This window comes from Grampus griseus (genome assembly GCF_964374135.1).
Source record: "Grampus griseus genome assembly, chromosome: 3".
NCBI classification, from domain to species: Eukaryota; Metazoa; Chordata; class Mammalia; order Artiodactyla; family Delphinidae; genus Grampus; species Grampus griseus.
Genome location: NC_139019.1, coordinates 112,694,381 through 112,707,461, shown reverse-complemented (window position 1 = coordinate 112,707,461; position 13,081 = coordinate 112,694,381). Strand labels below are relative to the sequence as shown.

General features: G+C 53.6%; 1 protein-coding gene across 1 annotated transcript in view; it reads right to left on the bottom strand.

Moving 5' to 3' along the window:
- Positions 1 to 279: 279 nt before the first annotated feature.
- TGFBI (transforming growth factor beta induced) overlaps positions 280 to 13,081 on the bottom strand; it is a 32,455-nt gene continuing 19,653 nt past the window's right edge. Inside the window, exons 8-17 of the mRNA XM_082651898.1 lie at positions 10,921 to 11,133; positions 9,949 to 10,086; positions 9,238 to 9,383; positions 8,509 to 8,645; positions 7,538 to 7,668; positions 5,033 to 5,157; positions 3,485 to 3,587; positions 2,821 to 2,900; positions 1,405 to 1,429; positions 280 to 930 (exon numbers count right to left, since the gene is read on the bottom strand). Coding sequence (XP_082508024.1) covers positions 890 to 930; positions 1,405 to 1,429; positions 2,821 to 2,900; positions 3,485 to 3,587; positions 5,033 to 5,157; positions 7,538 to 7,668; positions 8,509 to 8,645; positions 9,238 to 9,383; positions 9,949 to 10,086; positions 10,921 to 11,133 — 1,139 coding nt within the window. The 3' untranslated portion in view covers positions 280 to 889. The remainder of the gene's footprint in view (positions 931 to 1,404; positions 1,430 to 2,820; positions 2,901 to 3,484; positions 3,588 to 5,032; positions 5,158 to 7,537; positions 7,669 to 8,508; positions 8,646 to 9,237; positions 9,384 to 9,948; positions 10,087 to 10,920; positions 11,134 to 13,081) is intronic.

Below are 13,081 nucleotides of genomic sequence, written 5' to 3'. Positions count from 1 at the left end.
AAAGGCTCTCAGCTACACTGATCCTGAGCAGCTCCAGACAGCGTGATAAGAATAAGGATACTTAATGCTGTGCCGAGTGCTTTACAAGAATCATGTCCCTTCATCCTCGCGACGGACCTATGAAGCTGATGCTATGGTCGTCCCTAGACCATCCCTCAGGGCTTCCCGCCTAGCTGCTCCTGGTGGAATTTCCGTGGAAGGCACATCACAGCCCCAAGAAACAGAAACCCAACCCTGTGAAATACCCAAGCCAGCACACAGTTCCCATCCACAGCGGCATATGTTTCTTTGGTTTTATTATTACAGACACACCATGTCTCTACCACAACCGGGGGAAGCCTGAGCTCTGGGTACTCTACCTACCCTCTCTTTTCTACCTGGACAGGTCACACAGAAGGGTCCAAGCCACATGTGGGTGCAAGAAATGTTTGACAGAGCAGTTCAACTCATAGCTTATAAGGATGCCATTTCTACTTCTCCAACTGTGAAAGAGCTCTACAGAAACAGTGCCACGACACCCCCATGATGCTGGATTGCTTGATTCATGTTTTGTGAGCTTCAGAAACTTTGGCTCCCTTTTCCAGAGTAAGTAGCATAGGCAGGAAGTTCCACATTTGGGACAGGTCCTTCCTGGAACTGAATGTCAGGCAATGACATCCAGGTCTCTGCATGCAATGGGGCTAACAGTGTCGTTTAGGGGGCAAAAATTAAAGTCTCTCTCTCTCCCTCCTCCCCCCACCCTCCCAAGGCTCAGATCTCATTACGGTGTACATTATGGCCCAGGTACATTGAAGTGTGATATTTGGTTTCTAAGACATTCAGTCTCTTTGGCAAACTGAGAGAAACTGGTGGGGAGCTGCTGAAATGCATTCGTCCTGCGGTCTTCGCACTAATGCTTCATCCTCTCTAATAACCGCTGGTAGACAGGGGCTGAAAGAGAGAGATGTGAAAGGTGAAAAAGGGGCAGGCTTCCCATGTCTGTCTAGGATACTGTCAGAATCACGAGCACGAGGGCCAAGCAGCCTTCTTCTGCCATCCTCTCCTGCACAGAGCAGGTACTTTCTGGCTTGTGAAACTTCGTATCTTACTCAGCGATGTTCTGAACCGGGATTTTCTACGTCTACCAGCTTGGGGCCACGACCTCATCATGGGCTCCTGCCAAGCCCCTGTGCAATATTCCCAGGTTCTCAAACCTAAAAACCCGTATCAACCCTAAAAAGGTTGGCACTCTTATTATCTCCATCTTAGGGAGAAGGAAACTAGGTGTTCTGTGTCTGACCCCAAAAGCCATGTTTTATTGCACCATGATGTTCTTAGCTATAGACAGCAGATGGCAGGTTTGGGCCTGCTTGGGGGTAAGACCCAAACACGTCTACAAGGACTTCAAACCCAGACCACACTTACCTAGTTTCACAGAGCTCTGGGTAGCCTGAAAGAAAACACAAGGTGTCAAGTTGTCTAGTGGATGTAATACCTACACCTGCTCATGGCAGTGGCTTTGCCCATTGCCATCCTTGCTCAGAAAAAATGGTGGGGATGGGGGCTTCCCTGGTGGCGCAGTGGTTGAGAATCTGCCTGCTAATGCAGGGGACACAGGTTCGAGCCCTGGTCTGGGAGGATCCCACATGCCACGGAGCGACTAGGCCCGTGAGCCACAACTGCTGAGCCTGCGCGTCTGCAGCCTGTGCTCCGCAACAAGAGAGGCTGCGATAGTGAGAAGCCCGTGCACTGCGATGAAGAGTGGCCCCCGCTCGCCACAACTAGAGAAAGCCCTCGCACAGAAACGAAGACCCAACACAGCAAAAATAAATTAATTAATTAATAAACTCCTACCCCCAACATCTTCTTAAAAAAAAAAAAATGGTGGGAATGAGGAAGAGGAAGGGGAATGTGGAACTGCTGGGCCCCAGGGAGCCACTCAGTCAGTCGTGGCAGCCCCAAGTGATGATGCGCTAGCCCCAACCAAGGGACTCTGAGGCGGACATTCCTGGGATGCCCCGAAGTCAGGCTTCCCCCCAGACTATCCGCTGCAGCTTGCGGAGCTGGGACCGCACAGGGGGTGGCTCTCAGGAATAGGAACTCTGGGCCAAGAACCCTCCTCAAGGGGCGCGAAGGAGAGCCCTATGTCCAAAAGTAAAGGGACGTATTCCAGCTCCATACCTCTGGGTTAAAGACTACCTCCAGCAGGCTCTTCTGTGGGAATGCAAACCTTCTGTAACATGACCCGTATTCCCAAGGGGCTCCACCTGACCTGAAGGGAGCCTGAGTGGACCCCTCCGGGCCCTGGGCAAGCTGGGGAACGGGAGGAAAAGCACAGAAATTCCGAGAGGTTCTGAGAGGGAGGTGGCGCTGAGGCAAGGAAGGGAGGTGCCCCACACAGACAGGGCCCTGGATCCGGCACCCACACCTCTGCCCAGCAGGGCCCCAGCACTGGCCATGGCGGGCTGCATCACAGAAAACAGAAGAGTAACTCGGAGCCCAGGCTCAGGGCAGGCCAGTCCGCTGTAAGGAAAATTCAAGATGGAGTGCCCTTCTCGGTCAGCTGGATTCCAGAGCTGTGTCTGTTCTCACCAGCTATGGCTTCCCCATGCACTGAGGCTCAGAGGCCTCGCTTGGAAGGCCTCGGCTGTCGCCCACAAAGGAAGCCGGGGCTGCCTGGGTTCTTTTCTCCAAACTCCACACGGGCCAGGGCTAAGGATGCCCCATGGGAGTGGAGAGAAATTACAGGAGAGCCCTGGGAGGACAGCCAAGGAAGACAGGAGCCCAAGCACAGGACCCAAGGCTGTTCAGGGCAGGAGCCAGCGTAGGCAGGCATCTTACCCTGGAGAACGCGGATGCCTGTCTGAAGATTTCAAGCGCAGAGTCTGCGAGCTCGTCCCCCCGTTCCTGAGGTCTGTTGGCTGCAGATAAAAAGAAAGGCAGCTTCAATGAGAGAGAAATGATTAGCATGTCATTCATAACCACCAGGACTGAGGGGACACTGCTGGGTTTTCTGGCTCACATTCTCAGAGGAAGTCTTCCTTTATAACTTTCCATAACTCGTGGTGGAATTTGGCCCGTGGGGAGAGAGCTCAAAGAAAGGTGAATGCACAGGTTGAGGAGAGAGGCTAGGCTCCAGTGCAGCTTTGCTGGAGGTGAAGAGAGCTCACCCAGGGCGGGATGCTGCAGGAGGGGTGCTCTGACCCACGTTCACAGCGTTCACATGTAACAAACAACTGGGCTCTGTTCGAACAGGGCTAGGACAGCCGGGCAGTTCAGCAAAGAGAAATCTGTCCTTGAGGTGCTGGGTGTAGTGCCTTTGAACCAAGAGTTCCTAAGTTACTTTTCAACCAGACCCAGCAATGCCGTCCACAGATGCTCAGTCCACACATCCCACATCATTCTCATCTTTGCTTACAGCAGGGTTTCTATCGAGCACCAACGGCTGTGTGTCGAGAAGGGCCAGCAGCAGGATGAGCGGGGACATGGTTCTTTAGGGCCTTACCCGGAGGCTGCAGGACACTGGAGATGGCGTGGACCACGCCATTGGTGGCCATGATGTCAACTTCAGTAACAGGTTCCTTATTGACATTCACCATGTTGTTTTTCTGGGAGAAAAAGAGACAGCAATTGTTGAACACCAAGCACGTTTCCCTTATCCATTCTTAACCCCAGCAAATGTTTACTGAGCACTTCTGGATGCCAGACCCTGTGCTAAGTGCTGGGGACACTCTGGTGACTGGAACAGACCCTGTCAGCTACAGACCCTCGGTCTGGGAGACTCAATTTCATCCTTGTGTGGACCCAGCGTGTTGCAATTTACAAAGTGCTCTTTTGTGTGATTCCCTTATCCTCACAGCAGCGCGTGGTGAGGAGGTCGATATTATGGCCTCCTTTAAGCTGAGCAGGTGGGACAGCTGGGAACAGAAGCCAGGCGTCCAGCTCTGGGTGAAGGGCTCTTTCCACTTTTCCTCCATGCCTGGCTTCAGAGTTTCTCACAGGGTAAATCTGTCTCAGGCTTTCCTGAACGACCCAAGGGGGAAGGGGGAACTGGAGCCTGAGACCGACAGGACCCTGACATCCCAGACTAGGAGCTGGGAGATTCTCAGGTGACCTGCAGAAGTCAAACAAGTCATGCCATCCCTGCCTGCCTTCCCGTGCTCCCGGGAGAAGCTGGTGAGCACAGGGATGGCTGGAGGCCAGGAGAGAGGCGCAGGGAGCAGAAGCTGAGCCAGCCACATGCTGCAAGGGTGGTCCCTCCACGGGGTGTCAGTGGCCTTGGCTGGTACAGCCAGGGAGGCCACAGGCAGCTTCGCAGAGCTGGGCTGCCTATCTGTTCCCTCTCTTCAAGGTAGGGCCCCTCGGAGGGAGCTCCAAAGTGGAATGTGCAGAGTAAGGGAAGGTTCACAGAACAAGTGTCAGAAGAAAAAGCCTCCTGGGTTGATCTGGTTCATGGTACAGCTCAGTGAACCCCTGGACTTGGGGGGGACAGAGTGGGAAGGGGACTGGGAATTGATCTTTCAAGACTTGTAAGTAACTATCATTTCCTTAAGGAAAGGAAGATTTAATAGCTTCTCCCAGATGCCAATCAGATGTTTTATTCCCCTGAAGATCTGGAAGTTCTTATTCCGGTCTAACCACAATCTCCCTTGATTTCCCTGAAGACTCTTTTTCTTCTCCTTTCCTTTTTTTTTTTTTGTGGTACGCGGGCCTCTCACTGTTGTGGCCTCTCCCTCTGTGCTCCGGACGCGCAGGCTCAGCAGCCATGGCTCACGGGCCTAACCGCTCTGCGGCATGTGGGATCCTCCCGGACCGGGGCACGAACCCGTGTCCCCTGCATCGGCAGGCAGACTCTCAACCACTGCGCCACCAAGGAAGCCCCTTCTTTTTTCTTTTCTTTCCTTTTTTCTTCTCTTTTCTTTCAAAATACACTCAGAGATTCAAGATGCTTCTTAAACACAGACTGTGTGTCTAATGCCATCCCAGGGATGAGATGTGCCCTAAATCCCAGCGGTAGGGCACGGCCAGCCTTTCAATTGTTCAACGTACTCACCGAGCTGACTTCCAACTTGTCGCCTTGGAGAGACTTCAGCCGCACCAGGGCCCCGATGCCTCCGCTAACCAGGATTTCATCGCCAACGTGGTATTTCAGGATGTTGGCAAGCTCCTTGGCGTTGCCTGCAGGTTTGTGGGAAAAGAAAGCAGAGTTAATCCTAAGGCTGGTAACGGGTGTGGTCAGAGAGGGCCCAAAGGAGAAGATGGAAGCAGTCACCCCCGAGGGGAAGACCCCCTGCCCAGGTAATAGGCACTTATTGAGCACCTACTGTGTGCTCAGCCCTCCGACCCACCATGTGCGTAACGGTCAGGGGAACAAGGCATATGACCGTGGCCATGACTCTACCTGTGCACTGGATGGGCTGCTAGGTTAAGTACACGCTTCTGTGATGCTGAGAAGGATTTAATCTATACTCTTCTGTGAGTATGACTCTTGTTTCCATGACTAAATATTTGCTTGGAAAGCCAGGGGCCTTTACAGCACTGGCATCTGAGACATTTCATCATCAACGTGGCTCCCAATAGTTATGACACAGTAGTGAAATATTTACACATTCTGCCCACAAATGCATATTTTGAGACGGCTGTTTCCTGAAGGGAGAACTTAAAAGAGTCGACAGCTGCGGTCTGGAGGAGCTATGGAGCCAATGAGGTCAGGGCCGAAGGGGAGATCCCTCCACAGCGTCCCTCCTCGTCACGTCTCAGCATTCCTTCCGGCCCACATCAGCTCCTCCACCCACTGCGGAATGCAGCCAATTATTCATAAAGGTGCACAGGCAGTCCCCAAATTAAGAGTGGGAGGCAACCTTAAGGCTGCCAGCTGCCCTCTCCTCTGCATCGGGGCTGCCCCTGATACTCATGTTACCAGCCAAATGGCTGGGTATCCCCAGGGCTTATGGACGGCTATTTCCAGCAACTTGAAACTGAGAACAGAGGAAGCTTTAAAGTATTTTGGGGAGTTCACTTGGTTATGGACGAATCCACATGAGTGCCACGGGATGGAGCCACCAGGTGCAAAGGGATTTCCAGACGTCCACAGCTTGGAGCTGGCAAGAGTTTCCCTTCCACCGAAATACGGCCTGGAGGTGCTGAGCCCAGCCAGCCCCCAGGAGGGGAGGGGTCTCCTTCTTCTGAGATCTCTAACATCTGGATCACCTCTAACACAGGGGATGGGCTCCGTGCCCCAGGCGTGCTGGGGTCTAATCCTGCCCGCAGGCCTGAGGGAGGGCGTGTAGGGGGAGCTTTGCCCAAGCCCTCCCTCAGCTCCCGCACAGATGAAAATGAAAGGCAAGCCAAGCAGGCTTGGGACACCTAGGGAATATTCCGTTCCTCCTGAACAGAGAGAGAATGGCAAGTTTATGTCCAGGATGAATGTCTCCCCTCTCCTCAGGAACATACGTCAGCACCACAGACACAGGCATTCACTTAGCAATAAGGAAAATTAAACAGGACACAAATTCAGTTCACAGCTCCCCGAGCTTTTTGTTCTGCACTCCAGAGCGGGAAGGGAGGTGCAGACGATTCGGGTCCCAAGGCTCAGCCAGGATCCTTCCTCCTCCTCCTCAGACTCACCCTTCCGCACTGGGTGGATGCGTCGTTCACAGGCACGCGTCAGAGTAAACACCGCAGGCCCATCCTACCTCCGCACCATCATAGCCATTATCCCATTATCGATGGGGGACGTGTGCCCAGCATTGTGGGCAATGCTCATTTAATCCTTATTAACACTCTGAGCAAGGTACTCTTACCACCTCCAGTTTACTACTGGGAAAACCGAGGCCCATAGAGGTTAAGCAACCTGCAGGAGGTCAGCTGGTAAACGCCAGAGCCAGGGTTTGGTCTGCTTTCGGGTAATCTGGGAGCCCAAGCTCTTCACCACTAGATTGTCTCTCAAACATACTCAACATAATTGCTCAGGGCCTTGAGGAGCTTCTCGGTAAAGCTTTCATCCTGAGGTACGTGTGATGCAGGTAAATGGCTTCACGAGCAGGTTCTCACAGGCCCGCAGGGGAAGCCATGCCTTGTTGATTGGGCTGGTTGTCATCTACCCTCAATTCCCTTCTACTCTCCTCTGGCTTGTTCACTGCCCGGGGAAGCCGACCACCGTCTAGTGCATCATCCAGGCTCCCTCCCCCTCCTGCGGTCAGCCGCCAGGTGGCCGCTGAAGGAGGCCAAGGCACCCAGTGGCCTCCCTGTCATGGTTCTGACAGCAGCTGCTTGCGGCTCTAGCCACTGTGCTATGCCCCTCCTCCTAGGGTCTCCCTGGACCGGCCCTCCCCCCACCACCCCCTGCCCCCAGCACCCCCAGGCCTGGAGCGGTAAACACCGGGTACCATCACCCTTTGCTGGTTCCTTTGACCCTGCCCACACCTCTGCAAAATAGTCTTGTCATTAAATTCCTTACAGTCAAACCCTTCCTAATGTGCCAACTGTTTCCTGCTGAAACCCTGACCGACACAGTTACTTTAGAGAAGTTGAAAAATGTACTTAGGCTGCTCTTTACCCAAGAGTTTGTTCAGTTCTCCCGGCGGCAAGGCTCGGAAGGCTTCATTGGTGGGGGCGAAGACCGTGTAGGCCCCTTCCCGGTTGAGGGTCTCGGTCAGCCCTGCAGACTGGATGGCGGCTACCAGCATGCTGCGGACACATACACGGAAAAGGTCACCTCCCTCCGTGTGTGTGAGGGGGGGTTGTCATTTGCCCAAATACCGCACCGCTGTGGGGAGGTGGAGCCCAGAGCACTGGCATGCGCACCCCTTGCTGGGTTTCGTACAGACGGGAAACGATTCCGGTCTGCATCTTCTCTCCGTAGATGCTAAGCTCGGGTAAAAGCCAGAAGTCAGTGGCCAGAGGCGGAAGGAGGTAGGGAGAGGTCAGTGCCATGGCTGACCCAGAGACTGACTGAGCCCCAGGGCCCGAGGGATGTGATTCCGGGGAGTGGGGGTGGGGAAGAGGGTGGGTGGTCTCCTAGGCTCTTGGGCAGATGGCTGAATTCAGTGACAGGAAATGCTCGATGTCACAGCACCCAGGGGTGAGTGAGCAAACCAGAAATGGAGAGAGCGAGGCGAGAAAACAAAGGGACACCAGGAGCCTGAGAAGGAAGGAAACTTCAGGGGCAGTAAGCAGACACGACAGAGCGAGACTCACCGCGCGCGCAAAGCCAGGTGTGCTCAGCTTCCCTGGGACTTTAAAAGGAGAGCAGGATGTTTCCCTTGCCCTTCAGGAATACAGGGGCAGCCCCCTCCCTGTTCCCACGGGTGTGAGGATCATACTCCCAGAAGCGACCCTTCTTCTCAACCTAAGTTTCCAAGGGGACCCTCGTCCTTTCCGAATCCCCGTCTCAGGAGATCACACGGGCGCACGGCCAGTGTTCACTGGAGCCCCGAGGAAGTGGGGAGCTCGACAGACAGCTGAGGCCACCGTCCTGCCCCAGCACGGCCACTTGCAGAAGCACCGCCCTGGGATGGGGCCGGTTACCTGAAGCGACTGTCTCCCTTCAGCACGTCCATGACGGTGCCCACTGGGGGGGTCAGCACCCGGTCCATGGTGAACAGGGTCCCGTACCTGCCCCTCTTGTCGTGGGCAGCGATGCAGCTGTTCTCAATGCACAGGCTCTGTACAAAAAGAGGGGCAGAGAGAGGCCAGGTTACCCCCAACCCAAAGCAGGGGCCTCCCGATTTGTTCAGGGCACGCCCTGACGGCTTCTTCCGCAGAGATCAGTGAATATATACGGGGCTGCAGCGTCAAGACTAGGATAAAAGCATGTGTTTCCTCCAGGAAAGAAGAAAATAAAACTGGCGTTCCTCAAAGAAAGAAGAGCTATAGAGGCCCCGATAAATGTACCGAGAGGGCCCATCATGGGATTATTACGTGACACGAGAGGGCCGTTGACAACGATCAAATAAAGAGATCGAGTCTCTTCATTTATTTATTTAACAAATGACAACCGTCTTTAGCCAAATGGTGCTGGCTGGTCCCGAGCGAGGGCTATGTTGTGTTGTACTTCCTATTTGATATTCCAGGGTAACTACTGGGTTTGAAGAGAGAGAAGAAACAGGAGAAGAGGGAAGAGAAGCTTCTGGACCAAGGAGGGCTGAGTGTAGCTCCTGATTATTCAACACTTTTTTTTTTTTTTTAACACGAATATAGCTTGCACTTCTTGGAGCTGAGACAAAGAAAGAGCACGATTTAGGACCCAGAACTTACATTACGGTAAACAAAAACTCTCAGTTTTTTGCCGCCCAGAGTTTCTAGGATCTGTCCGTGGTACAGATACTTGGAGGCCAGCTGATCTTTAATCATGTGGTTCAGAAGCAAATTCTTCAATCGGGCATCAATTGGAGGGGTTCCATCTGCAAGAGAAGGTGTGGTCAGGTCCAGACAATGCAGCAGAAAGCCCGTCCCTCCTTCCATTTGGAAACAGAAATTGAGAAATCAAGCAAGGCTGCCAATATTCCTTAACATCTGGCATCTTCTGAGAACTAAAAAAAAAAAATGTCTAGATAATCAAGGGTGTTTGGAATTTTGCCCTAAGAGGGAGGGGTAGGCACGGACACAACTTGGCCCTTCTCTGCCTTCCCCATGGCCATGGCTCAGCTGTATCCTCACTCTGACGTCCTGCCTATCACATTGGCAACTGACCCCGCAAATAAAAAGACAAGGGAGTGCTTTGCTCTCCCAACAGATGCACACTCTTGAATTCTGAGGACAAGACTGCCACGTGCATCCTCTGCTCTACCAAATGAAATCGCAGAGCCTCTTCACTTTCTGGTGAAGTCACATCTGCTTCTGGCTGAGCTGGGTGGAAGCACGAATGGTCCACGGGGAGCTGTAAATTGGGGAGGGTGCCGTGGAGGTGACAGCGGTGGGGCAGCTGTCCCCAGAGACAAACGCACAGGGATGCCTTCCCCACGATACCTTTGAAGACAGAATTCATGGGGGCCAGGAGAGTCAATCGCTCAGTTCCAGAGAGATGAGTGCCAAGGCCAGCTTGTCTGAAAAGGTCAACGGCTGTGGAAACATCAGACTCCGCAGCCAACTCAAATAGCGTCTTGGCTATAAGGAAGGAGAACGTGGGTTCAAAAGTTAGAAGTACTGTTTTCATTTATCATTCGTCCATCCCAGAGCATGACATACATCAGCAGGAATGTCATCTCTTGAGTCAACAACCCCTCTAAACACTGCTGGGGCACAGCGGGTTTGTGTCATCAGGGGAATGGTCACCCAGAAAACCTCACCGGTTGGGGAAGTGAGGTGAGGCTCAGTTGGGCAGAGGGCCTCTGTCCCAGCCCTTGGTCAGGGTCCTGTCCAATGCTGGGGAGGAAGAAAGCATTTGTCTGTGTCATGGCTTCTGAAGAGCTGACAATGCCAGTGACCACACCCACAGAAAGTGTTCTTCTGGGTTTGTTTTTTCCTGTGAAATTCCCTCACTCGTTAGCAGTAGAACTGCCTGGAAATCCAGGATGGGGCAAGGATGCTGAAGGGGACCCAAGCCAAAGTCCATTCAGTCCTTTTTCCCTGGGTCAGTGCCCCTGGGATCCTTGCGCATGACTGAGAAGGCAAATGCTCTGAAGTCAGTAGATGCCCTCTGTGCCCAACCAGCGCGGGCAGATCTTCCGAAAGGCTTCCGTGATTGAGTCGCTCCCTCCCCAGACACCTCCAATGGCTCTCCCCTGCCCACAAGGTAACGCCTGGACTCCCAAGCCTGCAGCTCTCCAAAATCTGACTGCAACCTGCCAGGTGCCCACGCTGTCCCTCCTGGAAGGCTGTGAACTGGGTGCAGACAGGGAAGCGGCTCCCAAGATCCCCAAATTCCCCCAGCCGCGCCACCGTGGACGGCACAGGGGACAGGAGACCTGGCAGGCCCAAGGCCCCCGAGGCCTGGATCACCTGAGTCTGGAATGAGCAGCTCGTCGATGAAGTGGATCACACCGTTGGTGGCCACGACGTCTTTGTTGGAGATGATGGGCTTCCCGTTGATGGTGAGCATGTCCCCGCTGCAGCCCACCTCCAGCGTGGTGCCCTCCAGGGTCTCCAAGGACAGCCCCGCCACGATGGCTTCGGCACACATGGCCGACTTCAGGATGTGGTTGTTTAGCAGGTCTGGGGGCCGAACAGGACACAGGTCAAGTCAGTGCCAGCCGGGCTGACCTGAGGCGCCAGTTCGCCGCCTGCCCTGGCTAGGATTCCATTCTCTCCGAGGCCAATAAGCAGACGAGCCTGGGGTACCACGTGGCCTGGATCCTCCTCTTTCTCTCCTCCTCCTAGCCTCTAAAACTAGTTGGGCTCCGTGCAGTCTACCTGAGTTTGAATCCCAGCTCGGCCACTTGGCAGCTGGGGGACCCTGGGTGAGTCACTGAGCCTCTTTGAGTCTCAACTTCCTCATCAGTCAAGTGGAGATAAGCACAGCATTCATCTCCTAGGGCTGATGTAAGGAGGACATGAAACTCTGAATGTGCGCACCCAGCACAGCGGCTGACAACAGAGTAAACGCCCAGCAAATGCTCGTGATTAGCTTCTCAGTACCTGAACTTCAGGGTGAATTCTCTTATTTGTATCTGAACTTCCCAGATAGGGGGAAAACTCAAATGAGTTTACCTTGGGATTTTTTTTTTTTTATCTACGACCTTTATGAAAATGTAAAGTGTGGTAGAAAAAGATGAAAACTGTAGCAAATGAAAGTTCTGAATTATTTATACATTTTATTTGTTTTTGTTCATTTTACCCCAAGGGTCTACTTAGTCGTCAGAGCCTGTTAGAGGTTGGGGATGGTGATCAGTAAGACATGGTCTCTGCAGCCCCATTCACCCCACCCGTAAATCATAAATAGAATCGTTTAATTACTTGCCCAAGTGCTGCTTTAGGGACAGGGCAGGGGCTGGGGGTGCTGAGGCTGCAGGAGCAGTGGAGGGGACATGCCCCAGCCCCAGCCAGGCAGAGCCGTTCCAGGACTGTCGCTCACCAGGGTCCCTGGGGCCCTTTGTCTTGCGTGCTCACCACGGAGGCGAGTTCCAATGTGTCCTGAGTGTGGGAACCAAAACCGCACTGTCACAGGCAGGAGGAAGCTCTGAGGCCCTGCAGAAGTGCTGAGGGCCTTGAAGGCCAGTGCTGACCCGATTCAGCCGGTGGGGAAGACAAAGGACGGCAAGACCGTGGTGGGAATGAGGCCTTGGGGATTTAGTTTCTCAGGGAAGGAAGCTGAAGGCCGGGGGTGGGGAGGTGGGTGACCTGCCAGGGCCCCTCGGAGGGTGAGCCAGGCCAGGGCTGGAAGCCAGTCTGCGAACGGGCACTTCTCGTCCATCTGCTGACCCGCTAGCAACCAGGAGGCTGTCAGGTGGACCGTGGCCGCCCGCCCTCCGGCCTGCAGTGGCAGCCCCACACACAGCTCCCTCGCTTTGAGAAAACAGCTTAAAGTGGGAAAAGGCAGATGTGCAAAAGGGATACACTTGGGGTGTTTTTTTCACTTTATAATAAGGTGTTCTGATAGCTACAAAGATAAAAATGTGCTCCGTACAAAACATGTTTTAGGGGGAAAACGGTTCTAACTAAACAGCTAAAATGCTGAGAGGCACCCAAGTCTCATCTCCTCGGAAGCCTTCAGGACCCTCAGGCTGCGGGTGCCCACCTCTGCTCTCATCCCCGTGACCTTGGGAGTATCTCTGAGTGCTATGCTCAGCTCATCAGATCCCCAGTGACCCGTTTTTAAGCCTGTTACACCAACTAGGTTTAAACTTCCTTGACTGTACCACGCTCACTTTTGTGGCCTGGGTTCCTGGTACCACCATATCTGGACGTAAGAGATCCCCATCTGTGCTTTCAGAAATGTGCCCTTTCCCAGCCCTGCATGGCTGGAAGGAGAACATTTTACATTTATGGGGTGTCTGAAATGCATTAGGCATGTCGAAGGTGGGTTTAAATAGATTCAAAAGAAATGAAGTCATCCCTGGATTATATTTGGGAGGAGGAAGTGTGATTGGAGGGTTGGAGTGCACAGGGGACCTGGGGCCTACTCCCCTTTGAAGGGGACCCAGGGACCCGCAAGCAGCATCTC